Source organism: Helicoverpa zea, chromosome 27 (genome assembly GCF_022581195.2).
Source record: "Helicoverpa zea isolate HzStark_Cry1AcR chromosome 27, ilHelZeax1.1, whole genome shotgun sequence".
NCBI lineage: Eukaryota > Metazoa > Arthropoda > Insecta > Lepidoptera > Noctuidae > Helicoverpa > Helicoverpa zea.
The window spans coordinates 6,552,529-6,567,214 of record NC_061478.1 but is presented as its reverse complement, the minus strand read 5'-3'; the positions used below and the strand labels follow the sequence as shown (position 1 = coordinate 6,567,214).

General features: G+C 35.8%; 1 protein-coding gene across 1 annotated transcript in view; it reads right to left on the bottom strand.

The window, feature by feature from the left end:
• Nucleotides 1–1,521: 1,521 nt before the first annotated feature.
• The window catches only part of LOC124643412, a 28,713-nt gene continuing 15,548 nt past the window's right edge, over nucleotides 1,522–14,686 (bottom strand). The window contains exons 4-7 of the mRNA XM_047182399.1: nucleotides 12,831–12,946; nucleotides 11,160–11,255; nucleotides 2,318–2,419; nucleotides 1,522–1,678 (exon numbers count right to left, since the gene is read on the bottom strand). Of these exons, the coding sequence (XP_047038355.1) occupies nucleotides 1,586–1,678; nucleotides 2,318–2,419; nucleotides 11,160–11,255; nucleotides 12,831–12,946 (407 nt within the window). The 3' untranslated portion in view covers nucleotides 1,522–1,585. The remainder of the gene's footprint in view (nucleotides 1,679–2,317; nucleotides 2,420–11,159; nucleotides 11,256–12,830; nucleotides 12,947–14,686) is intronic.

Here is a 14,686-nt window from a genome sequence, read left to right as displayed (position 1 = left end):
CCATAGAATATCATAAAGTATATGTGCACACTCGATATAAGTAGGAAATTAAAAGTAAAACAAATAGAATTACAAGAAAATATTTTTATTTATAATATTAAAATAAATAAAGGCATACACACACAAACATACAATAAATAACAGTCACACTATGGCCTCAACTTAATAAGTAATGCCTTACTTATGATTACACTTAACATCTTAGGTATTATTGTATTCATTACGCTTGCAACACTGACCGTTTTGGTGGCAACACTTTGACTACTTGCGTGCGATCATTTTGAAAATAAAAAATACGTGTGGCACTCGGGGACTGCCGCGGTAAAGCTATTGCATAGCATTCTGTATCAACTTATGCAATTATAATTATTGTTTTTTATTTTTATTTACTGTTATAGATAAATACTTATACACCTATATACTTTCTCACAAACAGCTGATTATGTATTCGTCCGATTTCGGAGCAGCTTGTCTCGATTCGGGCGAGTTCCGTAAAGTCGTACAATACGTCTAATCGCACGACACACAGCGCCGTGTCGAAGACTGCCGAACTGACACGACGTTAGACGATGCACGGCCTTCAAGCCACACCTCCGTGCCCGTCGGAGTGGGGAGCGTGAGGTTTTTTCGTTACGGAATTTCTGGATTTGGTCCCCGCGCTCAAGGCCTGCGATAGAAGCTATGCAATAGCTTAATAGGTATTTCTACATATATTTTTATACAATTTGCTTATGTTAAGTAGTCTCAAGGGCATATTAACAGGCATACAAAACTACTTCAAAAATGTAGGTTAATCTCAGAGACACCTTTTTTGAAATAAAAGCAATTCTTTTAGTAGGTGAAAACAGTCATTTTGGAGCTGACTCACACAAAGTTATAGACGACACTAATAGATTTCCATAGAAATATAGGTTTACATACATACCTACTATTTATATGACAAAAAATACATCAGATGAGCAAATTCGAAGGAAAAAATTAGTCTAAAATATCAATTTAATTCCTAATATCGCTAGCACAAGTAGTCAATTAAATATTGCATTCAAATACATTAAGAAAACATTCTAACATCTGATAAATAAGAAAATATACAGCAAATAATTTATGAGTTTCTTTACACCGAGAAAATGCTGTAAAAACTAACATTACTTTCTACTAATTTAATTTCAATGTCGTGAGTAGTAAGAAGTAATCACTTCTTGATATACGATATACAGTTGCTACTATAAATTACGCAGTAAAAACGCAATTTTTATTGCTGAATTAAATTATTTTCTTTCATAACTGCTATAAAGCTAGATAATTATTATTTATCAACGGCTGTCATTGAACATCTGTGGCAGTCGTTACGGGTAGTCAGACACCAGTCTTACCAAGGGGTATTGGGTTGCCCGGGTGACTGGGTTGAGGAGGTCAGATAGGCAGTCGCTCCTTGTGAAACACTGGTACTCAGCTGCATGCGGTTAGACTGGAAGCCGACCTCAACATAGTTGGGAAAAGGCTAGGCAAATTAAATTTCAAATCAGTGTCGCATTAATATATCAAGTTCTTAATCTATGACTGGAGTGAAAGAGAAGGAGTTACTTTACACTCGCGTTAGATAAGGACGGGGATAGGCCAGCGGGTTTCTTTCTTGAGCTTTGTAAGGTGAGATCTCACTGGCGTCCACTTCCGTTTCCTGCGGAGAAAAATAGATTGTGAAACTGGCTTTATGTTTGCTGCATAAATTGAAATAATGTTGCTTTCGAATTTACAAGCTGACCCAGCAAAGTGTTGTTCGACTATTGGGGTCTGCAGTAACCTGAAAGTTTGACCTCAGACTATCTATAGGGTTCCAGGTTGTGGAGGTCAGATAGTCAGTCGTTTATGCAAAACCAAGATAAGTAAAGAGTGGCCTTTGTCCTATTTCAGGCCCGATACAGAGTTTCATTTAAATCGGCTCAGTAGTCTCAGTGTGGAAAAGTGTTAGACAGAGCTAGTTTTGCATTTTTACTTTACCGTATGACTACTCGCCAAGTTCCTTGACGAGGTATTCAGGAAAGTTTATCGGAGCCAATGAGGAAGGAGTATGGCGAGGCACAGTTGGCTTCAGTAAGCCTAATGAACTCCACATTCCTTGTATTCGTCTAACGTTGGCTAACTTCGCGAGCAGTCTGGAGACCGCTTTAATATAGCTGTTTACCCGTGGTCACACCCTCGTCCCGAAAGAATCACTTCCCGAAAGTGTAGCTTCCCAACAGTGAGAGAATTTTTCAAATAGGTAGTTTCCTAGTAGGCTTGAAGGCACAAAGAAAGATTAAAATGATGATATGCTTACCTCGTCATCCGGCAGTATACTCCTGGACCAGGGTCCCCAGCCGTGCTCCTCCTCTTCGTGGTCGTAGTGATGCTGGTGTTGAGCATGTTCGTAGTAGATTATCTGCAGACAAGAGCATACAAGAATTAAAGCATCGGTAACAGAGAAGCTGCGTGGGAACCGGCTGTCATGGTATGGGCAAGTGATGCCGAGGAATGAGAGTCATATTGTGAGGAAGTTCTTCTCCATAGGAAGCTACTTTTGGAATGGGCAACAAGAATCAAACCTATTTATAATTTGTGACGTTCATAAGTGCTTGTAAAGGCCTAAATGAAATAAATGAATTGACTTTTACTTTGAATTTTGAAGATTTTGAGCATGAACGTGGACGGGTATAGGGGAAGAGGACGACTAAAGAAACTATGGATGGATTGTGTGAAAGTCGATATGGTAAGAAAGAATGTTACTTGTGAGATGACGGCAGCAGGATATCGGTGATGACAATGTGAAAGGTATGGGTGGATTCTTTGGTTTGTTAATAAACTGATAGACTAAGGCCCAGTTCACGCACTACATAAACATCAGGTTTTCAAGATTGATAGTAAAAACTCATAGTAAACAGTTGTTCTAAGTCAAACTGACGTTTTTGCTGTCGGTGAACTTTGGCCAGAAGTCTACCGCATAGAATAAATACGGATACAAACTTTGTGTTACTTAGATCCTAACTAAGTAATTGCGGGATGGAAAAACCCACTACCTATCACTTTCCTTGACCTTCAAATACGAATACCAGACATGTAACTTATTTGTGAGCATAGAATACATAAGTAGGTACCTACAGATATATAGATATACTTTAAGAGGACGAATTGAAATTTTTGGCGCCAAGGATCTCAATTTTTCTCAGTAAATACAAAACGGATCAAAATACAACTTGGTTACCTGAAAGTTCATGATATAAACCTTATTTTGTTAGACTTCAAAACATGATTAGGTAACTTTTATAACAGAGAAAAATATATCAAACATACCTCTTTTTAAAAAGAGATTCACATATTATGGGCAAACGGGACCGATTTAAGCCTCTTAACTTTTTTAGTAGTTGAGTATATACATACTCTTTAAAATTGTGGAAGGAATTTTTATCAAATTATCATTTCTAAATAATAAAATTACAAAACCATTTTGTCGCTTACGACTTTTAGTTATAAGCTAGCGCGCGTATTGTTATCCTCGCCCCGCTCAGACGCTCCGTCCCCTTTTGGCGCCTTAGATGCGCGTGCCGGTTATGGAATTATTGTTGACCAATTCGTCGCCTTAATACACCAATTTCTACAGTGTTGATCCTTTCGTCAAGAGCGATCTCTTCTTACCTATATTTGTTACTTTTTCACATAAAATATACTGAACAGATTTATATGTAACTGTTCTAATTAAGTATGACAAGATATTGTTTCATTGGACGTGTGAATCCCAAAAACAACTTCTACTGGTCCAATTTGAAAAAAATAATTTTAGTGTTAGCCAGTTAATCAAAAGGGGTTTGTTTTATAGAGGAAACTAGCTTTTATCCGCGACTTCGTTCGCGTAGAATAGTGACTTCCGGCAGCTTTTTGGTTTGACCAATATCGCAGTATGATGGCGCTATATGTCCGGAATAACTTTTATTTTTATATTTTTTTGTAATAAAAACTATCCTACGTCCCTTCTCAAAATCCAAACTATGTCTGTACCAAATACACAAATCGGTGCAGTAGTTTAGGCGTGAAGAAAAGACAGACAGACAGGAAGACAGACAGACAAAGTTACTTTCACATTTATAATATTAGTTAGGGTATAGAATAGGCTAGTAGAGCTAATAGAGCTAATAGCTAATAGAGTTGTTCCCAAGAGTCGCGGGCGAAACCGTTTGTACTATACAAGCTGTTGATTTGCATCCGTGCCATATTCAAGGAGGTAATTATGCTAATGATTCTCGACCCAAATCAATAAAAAAATTGGTACGTAATTTTTTTTCTTTAATTTTTTTTCGGAATTCCGTAAATGTCATCTAGCCTTATTTAAACTTGGCGCGTGTGTTAATGGCCTTAAAACCGTGCTGCGCCCTCACACAAACGCAAACACAAAGCATACGCAACGATCACTCATAAATTTCATTCATAAAATTGGATTACCTCTGAAATACCACGATATTACAATGACAAAAAAAGCAGTGCATATTAGTTATTTCCCGTCTACTGTAATTCCAATCGATTATATACGTATTGTATGTCCTCCTCCTGAACTATGGCACAAATGCAAATCAACAGCTTGTATAGCTAGCGCATACATGAGCTACTTTTTACCAACCTACATAACAAGCAAACCCGACGGCCGAAGCTAGTAATACAAACCTTCTGACCTCAAAAACTAACAAAGATATTTCCTACCCGACTTCTGTTAACATTGTCACCCATTTAAGCCAACACCGCTCATTTACCGGGTTAAACCACTTTCTCCGTGACACCCGGATACCGGTTGCGGGTGAATCCGAGGTATTTTAAAATTATATGCACACAGTATTGGAAAATAACGGGTTTCCGAACCTTTAGGAGAAAACTTATTAATTCCGCCCCTCGTGTTTTTCGTGCATATATGAATGAATGAGTGTAGAAAGTTATTTTAAGATATTTTGGTGATTAATTTAGTAAATAAGGTTCCTCTTTTTGTAAGAGATAAAATACTACTTCTAATAGAGCATCGTTTAAACTGCTTAGCTGTTTCAGACATGAGGTTGAAGTGTTCAACTTCGCCAGAAAGGTTTACCTTACCGGTTAGTAAGTAGTTGTAGCGACAAAAATGGGGTAAGTAGGTAATATGATTTAAGAATGTATATTGAAAGCTTTTTTGCATTCTGTTAAATTCGCCTTACTTCATATTACCTATCCGATATTTTCTGATGAAACGATTTTATTTATATTTAACCTTTAGGTGCTTCCAAAAATTAAGTTTATATCCAAGTATGGAGTAAATTAGGTCGAACTGTATGAACCATCTTCCAAGAATCGGAAGATATGAACAGGAACTTTATGATGAAACATCGTATCATAGCTGTGCTTGGACTTATTAGAAAAGTCTTATTGAATAATAGGTAAATGAACCTTGGATGATGATTTGGTACCATGATGATGAAGCCGGAATCACGTAATTTAATTAAATAATCATCCTATAAACACCTGTTAAACTCGAAATGAACCCCGCACCCCAGCCGCGGGGGTCACTTTCTCTGTGACACACGGAAGGCAATGACCTTAATCGCACGTATTTCTCGTTGCTCTACCAGTATTCATTACTTATGTAGGGTTGCCACTAGTTAAACGTACATTCCGTACATTTATAACCGATTTCCCATTATTTGACTGCGCCCTGACAGGGTAAGGCATACCTAGGATAAGGATGCATTACTGTAACTGTATACATTTTCCAATAAATAAATAGGTAAGTATGTATTTATTGATAATGAATCTCCTCAAATTGTACTCAGAATACTACCTATCAAAAGCTTCTAAAAATCTACCTCTAAGTATATAAATATTATCATCCTGACGACTACTTCTTTGTTTGAACGCTAATCTGAGGGACTACTAAATCAGTTTGAAAAAATGATTTCGGTGCTTAATAGCTTGTTTGACTAGTAAGGCTATAGGATACTTTTTATGTCTTTTGATTACCTACCACAAATATATAAGAGCTGCATTCATATTTACCTGACGTGAAATCGAACCATCACTTATACTTGTGAGGTTGTTTCTTCATCCTCTAGGCCAAAAAGACTTTTAATTTTTATATTACAAACCAAAAATAGTAAATTTTATGGCTTCGGATTTTTGTTTTAATCTTTGACAGCCCTAACTAAATGATAACTAGTTTGAGTGGCGAGAAAGCACATTCGAGACAAACAAATCTCTTTTTGGATCATCTCAACTTCATGCTGCCCTGGTATCTCAACAGTTGTTAAGCTAATTAATTGCTGTTAATTTAGAACACATAAAATAATCAAGTGTAATTTTGAGTAATCCCACTAATATTATTAATGTGTGTTTGTATGTTTGTTACGCTTTCATATCAAATAGGATAAGTCGATCGAGATGAAGAGGAAGCTGGGTACTGGACTGCACTTCTACCTTAAAAGACAATTATGTCTATCAAGACGCGGGTAAAATGTAGTTACAATCATTATATGTGGAATTTTAAAATTATTATTTTTGCCATAAACCGTAGTGAGATCGAATTTCATAAAAGTTCCCATAGAAAACCCCGAAAGATTGATCAATCCAGGGAACTGAACTCCCAATCTTTTAATGGTAATCACGATTGCTCACCGCTAACACACAGTAGAAAAATGTACGCAAACATTTTCAACCGTTGCCGCGTTGTCTCTGAACAACAAAAACGTGGTAAGTAACTGACATTTTAATTCGCCTATCATTATTTTTTTACTATAGTTTGAAAAGATTGAGTGCTGATCAATTAAGTGGGCATTCTCATTAATATTTGATACGCAGAGTGACAAGTGCACATTGAGACACGCACGCACTAAATACCTCAATACATTCGATTACATTCGAAACTCATCGTTTCTGGACAAATGTATAGGAAATACAGAAGTTCCACTGTATTTTTAACCGACTTCGAAAGTTCTCAATTTGAAATGTGTTTAGTATGTCTGTGTAGGATTATCTCACGTTTGGCTGAGCTAATTTTTAGCACAGTATTTTTCAGAGTTAGGAGAAGGTTTTGAATAAAGTTTTTGAATCTAACAAAGTAAAGGGCTTAGGATATTTTAAAGTTTAAGTTGTTTTGTGTACTTAAATAAAAAAAAACTTAGTTTTACGTGTAATGACAGCAAAGTTATTTGATAAAATCTGTACTAAGTAACTTAGTCGTCATCCTCCGAGCCTTTTTCCCAACTATGTTGGGGTCGGCTTCCAGTCTAACCGGATGTAGCTGAGTACCAGTGTTTTATAAGGAGCGACTGCCTATCTGACCTCCTCAACCCAGTTACCCGGGCAACCCAATACCCCTTGGTTAGACTGGTGTCAGACTTACTGTACTAAGTAACTACCTAAGTATGAAAGATCTTTATTATGCATTTAGCTAGACAGATGATGCATTAATATCAGTCAGTGAAGTGCCAGTGAAAATAGGAAGTTACTATAACTATGTATCATAAATATAAGCGAAAGTGCATTTGCAATCATTAACTTGCATAATCATTGTACCTATACTCTCTAACTCTCTTGTATTGAAAATGAGAATATGAACTTGACTGTGATTTTATCTTTTATTTTGTGGCTTTATCTTTTTGCAAAGGATTAAAAGTAGCCTTTTAAGAATTGTAACTTATTGCTCATAATTTTTATTTTTCAACTCCCTTGCAAGGAAGGTATGACGACCATGTTTGTCTGTCTGTGAAACCGAAGCTATAAAACGGATGAGTAAAATTCAAACTCAAAAACGTTTATTCAAATTACAACAAGCCGATTTGGATGCAGTATTTTTTATTAAAAGTCAGAGTAAAACTCAAATGCAAAAACGTCTTTCAAAATTAGGCTCAATCGATTTCGATGTGTTTTTTTTAAATTAAAAGTCAATGAAAGCGTTTAGTTAGTAAAACGTTTGAAAAACTTATAAATTTTGCCACTGTGGATCGCAGTGGAACTTCTGTATTATTTTTGTTGTCTGACTTATGTGACAGTTAACTTGTAACACTGACACTTTATTCTTATGTGATAGGCAGGCGGAATGTAGTTATGTAGTGTAGTAAACTGTCGCATACCAGGTTGTAGTTGTGGTTAGTTTAAGAGAAAATAACTGTTATGTTATGTATGAATATCGTCTGTTTTATGTGTAATATTGTAAATGCAAATATGTTTTAAAATATATCATTTTTTCTAAGGAGAATAGGAATGGAGATTGTATCAAAAGCCTAAGCAAGATCTAGAAATATACCAAGGCATCGTCCCCCCCCATCGATTTATTTTGAAGTTACGTTTGCTAGCAGCTCAACTGTATCAGCATTTTACATAAACTTAAAAATATGCCAATTTCGTTTTTTTTTTAGTAGGGAGAAGTTGTCGTTTTCTGTCATAATGTAGAGGTAAGAAGTGTCTCATGTAGCAGAATAAAAAAAACTGTACCTAGACCAATTACCCATTCAAATCAATTTAGTCTTACTACATCATTAATATACTGTGAAAGTACAACAGATAAGGCTAAGTATTGACATTAATTTCAAAGATAATAATGTAAAGATTTTAAATACTTTATACTTAAACTAGATTTATACATATAAATTCTAACTTTAATAAATGTTTAGTAAATGTACATAAATCTAGGTATTTCTCATACGTAAGTGAATCATACTAGAACCACAAACAACTTTTACTCGGTCGTAAAAAATGTGAAATTACATACATTTGAAATTCGACATCACAAATAACGGGTTTGTGCTTTCAAACTTGCTGACATGATAATTACTATTGCTTATTCGGAAGTATTATGAAGTAAATGTAGTAATTAATTTAGTGTGGTTTTAGAACCTGGCTGTTTGACTTTCTAGTAATGCAATAAAAATACCTATAGATACACTTTTTTCTAGTTGCCTAGGGTCATCGGTTAATAGTCAATGTTATTAAGATAGTTCATCGAGTATATAATAGTTTTTACTTTCTATTTTTATTTATTTTTTATCTTTCTACTTTATATTTAGATTCAGTATCTTTAAAGATACAAGCTACCATACAAGCAAAAAATCGTTGAAAAAACAATATTTTTTCTGTACAAATGTACTAACAATTTTTCGCGTTTTCACGTGTGTTTTCTCAGTCTCTTCTCAAACCCGAATAATTTGTCAATTTCTTTTTAAGAGTCAACAAAAATAATATGTCACTATACAATTAAAAAGCTTAACAAACATACCAGTTTTTTCGTGTTTAAATGCAGGTACAACCGACTCTTCATTAGATGTTCAATAACTAGATCAATGCATGGTTTAACCTCAATTTAAGATCTGGTTTCCCCTACCACAAAGAGGTGGTATTCAAAACATAACATGTTAAGGCTCTTGTACCATAACATGATGGTGTTATTTCCCATAGATTTGTATACAAAGTCAAAGTAATTTTTTTTTATTAAAAATAAGCCTTTGCAGGCTCTTATCAAACGTCACACTAGTTGTACGGTTCCAAAAAGTTGGTCTCATGGAGAAATTCCATACTGTGAACTGCGAAATTTTATCTTAAAGACTATTTGATACCTATTTAGAGTACTTTAACTAAAAAAAAGAGTTTCTGAATTTGACTTGTATGTATATTAAGTATCTTACGTTTGGCTAAACCAAGTCGATTCAGGTTTTAGCATAGTTTTTTTACACCTTAGGAGAGCTTTCAGGTATATTATTGAAGGCTGTTTTATTTGTCACCCACTTGACGATACGATTATTTTTTCTTAAGTATTAAAAAATTAAAATAATAACTCTACAAAGGCTTAAAAGACTTAAAAGTGGTACAACCTCGCCTTAAGTTATCTTGTTAAGCAGGTTATTGTACGCTTAAAGTGATTAATAGTTTAATCCTTACATTGTTCTTAGTGAAAGTGCTATAACACTCGCTTTCATTCATTGAGTGAATGAATTAATATGAATGAGGCATTTATATAGACTAAGCCTTTCTTCTATTGTACCTCTGTTAGTGGGTAGTTTATAAAGCTGAGGAGTTTGTTTGAATATACTTAGGAAATACTGGTCCGATGTGTAAAGATATTTCAATGTTAGATAGCCCATCGGCTACTATTTATCCGCATGCGCGAAGTGGGTCCCACAGAAGAAGGCAGAAACCGCTGGCGTTAGTTAGTGGGTTCATATTTTTAGAGTTTTGGACACTGAACTGAGCCAGATCACATGTCCCACTGGGCTGCGGCCTCCTCTCACACGGAGAAGGATTGAGCGTTAATCACCACGTGCGCTCAATGAGGGTTGGTGATTTCAGATTCCTCAAGAAAAGTCCAGGTTTCCTCAAGATGTTTTAATCATTGGTGTCCAAGATATACTTAGCAAGTACATACAAACTCAGAAATGTTGCATTGGTACTTGCCTGACCTGGAATCGAACCCACACACTCATTCTTGAGAGGTTGGTGCTTTACCCACTATGCCAATTTATGTATATAACCACGAATTGCGAGCATAACTTTAGTAAATAATTAGTCTAGGTACTATTATATTATAAATCTGAATGTCAAAATATTTTTTTAATCTACAGAAATGTCTGTGTATAATTTATACAGCTGAACTACTAAATATTTACTAATTAATTAACTAATGCTATGAATACGATTGAGCACTTTCACTAACACAAAGAATGATTATGTATGCTAAATATATAGACTAATGCGTCTTTTCTTTGGCATACTTAGAGCTAAGATTAAAATATCCGTTTTTTAATCTGACGCCTAAATGATAAAGTCTTTTTTGAAGTTGGTTTGGTATCAGCCGTTTTGGAAATAAAATAACATATGTAAAATTTAAAGTTTTTAACCGACCCGATAGGCAAGTAACAATGAACTTTTCTAAGTTTGTACATACTTTCCAAGTATACATATAGATCTTAGACACCAATGGCTGATAATAAGGAGAAGGAAATCATCTTGAGGAAACCTTGACTATTAGTATGAAATCCCAAACCCGCATTGAGCAAGCGTGGTGATTAATGCTCAATCCTTCTCCATGTGAGAGGAGGCCGCAGCCCAGCAGTGGGACGATAAAAAGGCTGTAACAGTAACAGTAACAGAAGCTAATATAAGAGTGTTAGAAAAGAGCTTCTTACCTTCTGTGGTTGCTGGCTATGCTTGTTCTTCAAGTCTATCCAGAGTCTAGCCAGGTTGATGGCCAAGCCCAACACAGCCACGATGAAGAATTTCACCTGGAATCATAATATAACAGTAAGTTACCTATTGAACATCTTTGGCAGTCGTTATGGGTAGTCAGAAGCCAGTTAGTCTGACACCAGTCTTACTTAGGGGTACTGAGGAGCACGGGTAACTGGTTTCAGGAGGTTCTTGTAAATCACTGGTACTCAGCTGAATCCAGTTAGACTAGAAGCTGAACCCCAACATAGTTGAGAAAAGGCTCGGAGGATGATGAAGTTAATGTGTGTGAAAAGGTGTCCCGACATACATACATATGTGTATAGAGCATGTTTTTGAATTTTACATGATTTTTGTTGTCTTTGTAAAGACCTTTAAAAAGTGCTAACTTTCAGCCTACTTTTAATGAATGATTTTTTTTTATTAGAATAATTATTTACTTTAAAAGCTTCACTAAACTCACCCAGGCCCGCCGCTAGCTGTTTGTTCGCCCGCGTGCAAAACTGATTATGCCGCCCTACGACTACATACGTTTTGTCAAAAAATATATAAGGGGGGAGGGGGGGCGGATCCAGGGGGTCCGGACCCCCCCGCCCATTCATATCCATCTTACTTGTCCAACAGAAAAAAGTATGAACATGCACCGCTCTGATTGCAGAAAACCCACCTACTTTTGGATAAATAACTATTGCAATACATAACATACATTACACATAACTTTTTATTTACTTGAAATGTTCAGAGTAACCTAAGCAGTCTTGGGTTAGCCCATAAGCAAACTAAGCAATTGCTTAGGCTTAGGGCATCAATGCAGTGCAATCATTACCCAAGTGGCCCCTATGTATTGAAGGATTGTGATTACTTAAACTAACGCACTTAAATATCTATAACAATGTTTAAATTCAGTAAAATACGTTATTTGGTGGGTTTCCCGTTGAAAAATTATAAGACACATTCCACATGTAAGGAAGCGCGAGCGGAGCGAGCGCAAAATTTTTAATTTTAAAGGACACAAAACAAATAAAAATCATTGTACAAAGCAAAGTCAAAAAGTAAGATATGCACAGAAGTGAAGTGCTAAAGCCGCGAGCGAAGCGAGCGCGATTTTTTCCTTAGAGTTTTTATGAAGTAAACATATCATAAAAAGCCATAACGGACGGGCGCGAAAAATGTTTATTCGGAATTGAATGCCTCAACAATTAAATAAAGATAAAATGCGATATCTGACATGGAGCCGCGAGCGCAGCGAGCGCGAATTTTTTTGGGGATGCAAATGGTGAAACAGTCAAAATTGATAGGAGACGACTAGAGCTAGGGCGGCTTTTTCCGAAATTTTATTGGTTTAATTTTGCCGCACGCCTAAATAGCATTTGCCCCACTCTACGCCACTGGTTGATCTTAAATCGTTTTGATGATCCTCGATCGAGATGTACCTAACTGAAACCGGCAGTGTAAGTAATATTCTTACCGCTATTGCTGTGTTCGGAAATATTGAAATCAAATCATTAGTAAAAAGATATTGTATTTTTTAAATATTACGTGATAACTCGCTAGATTTGCCGCCCCCTAGGACGTGCCGCCCGCGTGCTGTGCACGCGCTGCACGCCCGCTTACGGCGGGCCTGAACTCACCTGCAATTTGAAGGTCAGGATTTGCAGCAACGTCCCGATCTTGGCTTTAAGAACAGCTCCCAGGATCAACAGTTTCAGAATAGCCTTCTTTTTCTTCTTCTTCTTGCCTCTTTGTTCTAGAAGTTTAAATAACTACATTATAAGAAGTACAGAGGATTATTTACTGAGGATTTCAATAACCGATTCATCTGTTGTTTTAAGATTAGACTTTGAATTTGGACATAGCTAATGTTTAAATTCATACAAATTCAAATTCAATGGGTAAGTTATTGCAATCCGCAGTAAAATTATACAGAAAAAATGTATATCATGCTCTTATTCAGTTTGGCTAAACAAAATGCTACAAAAATGCACGTGCTCATTTTCAAAATCATTCTCATTTCAAATCTACCAATACAAAAAAAATGGGATATTTAACAAATCATGCTTTTCTATAAAAATACTACTTTTCGTATTTTCATGCTTGTAATAGCATGCTCTGCTCGTGCTATCTCAAAAAATAAAATATAAAAATTCATGCAAAAAAAATGCTTATTTAAACTTATGATTATATTACCTAGTCATTGATTATTATATATCCTGTAACATTAATTAAAAATAACAAATTATATTAAGAAAAATAATGGGGTAAAAAATATTCATAAAAAAATCGACGAATTGACAACCTCCTCCTTTTTGGGAAGTCGATTAAAAAGGGAGAGCACATGTTACTAATACTGTGGATGTTAACTTGTTGATTTTAATATCTGTTCTTTTATCACGCTCAACGGTTCTGCGCATTTTGATGAAACTTTGCTGTAATATAGCTTACACATCATAATAACACATAGGCTTGGTTACTTTTAACCTAGGGCATGAAAAAGTTCCCTTGCGACGCGGGTGAATCCGCATGTAAAAGCTACTATTCAATACATACATTACAAATCTGACAGCCCCTATAAATTACTTTTCTTTTAACTCAAACACAGCATAATCATGGTGATATTTCAAAAACCGTATCTTTTCCGATTCATCATCAATGTCCAAGTAAGGAGTACCGGTTTTTTTTGCAAATTCATGTTGGTTTTACCGTAAATTGTGGCTTATAAACTCTCTCGTGTATAACTTTCTCCGTTTTACTTATATAATATATGGTATACGGTTTTTAAGGATCAATGATGTCAGACATATATAAATAAATGAGTTTTGGTTTAAAAAGGAGGTATCATTTTATCACCTGCCTCGCCTTTTCTTATGTCGAAACGGATGCAGCTGAGTACCAGTGTGCCACATAGAGCGACTGCCTATCTGATCTCCTCAACCCAGTTACTTGAGCAACCCTAACTTCTTTTTAGACTGGTTGTCAGATTTCCTGGCTTCTGACTACTTGAAACGACTGCCAAAGACTGCGACGTTCAAATGACAGCCGGGATCTACTTATTTAACGTGCCTTCCGAAACACGGAAGAACTCGTTATGACATAGGTAGATGGTCACCCATACACGACCCGACAAGTTCTGCTGCTAATTAACTACTATCTCCACTTGGTTTAAAATAAACCTGAAAACTATTCTACATAAGGACTATCATCGGAGGTGTGCGTTCGCGCAGCGGAATATTGTTGAATTTAAAGATTTTAATTATGCAGATAATTAGTGTATGACGTCCTATAATTGTGTATGGTAAATAAAAATTTGTGTATGCAGCCATTGTGGAGAAATTCACCAAAAACAGATTCCGCTGGGTGAACGTTGGCGAACGTTGTCCTGGCGGAACTTTTTTCAATCCATAGACTTTAGAAGAAAAGAGATGTGTCCAAAAATTAGTGTGTATTTGTGTATAATTGATTATGTATGAATGAAATCAGTGCATGCATT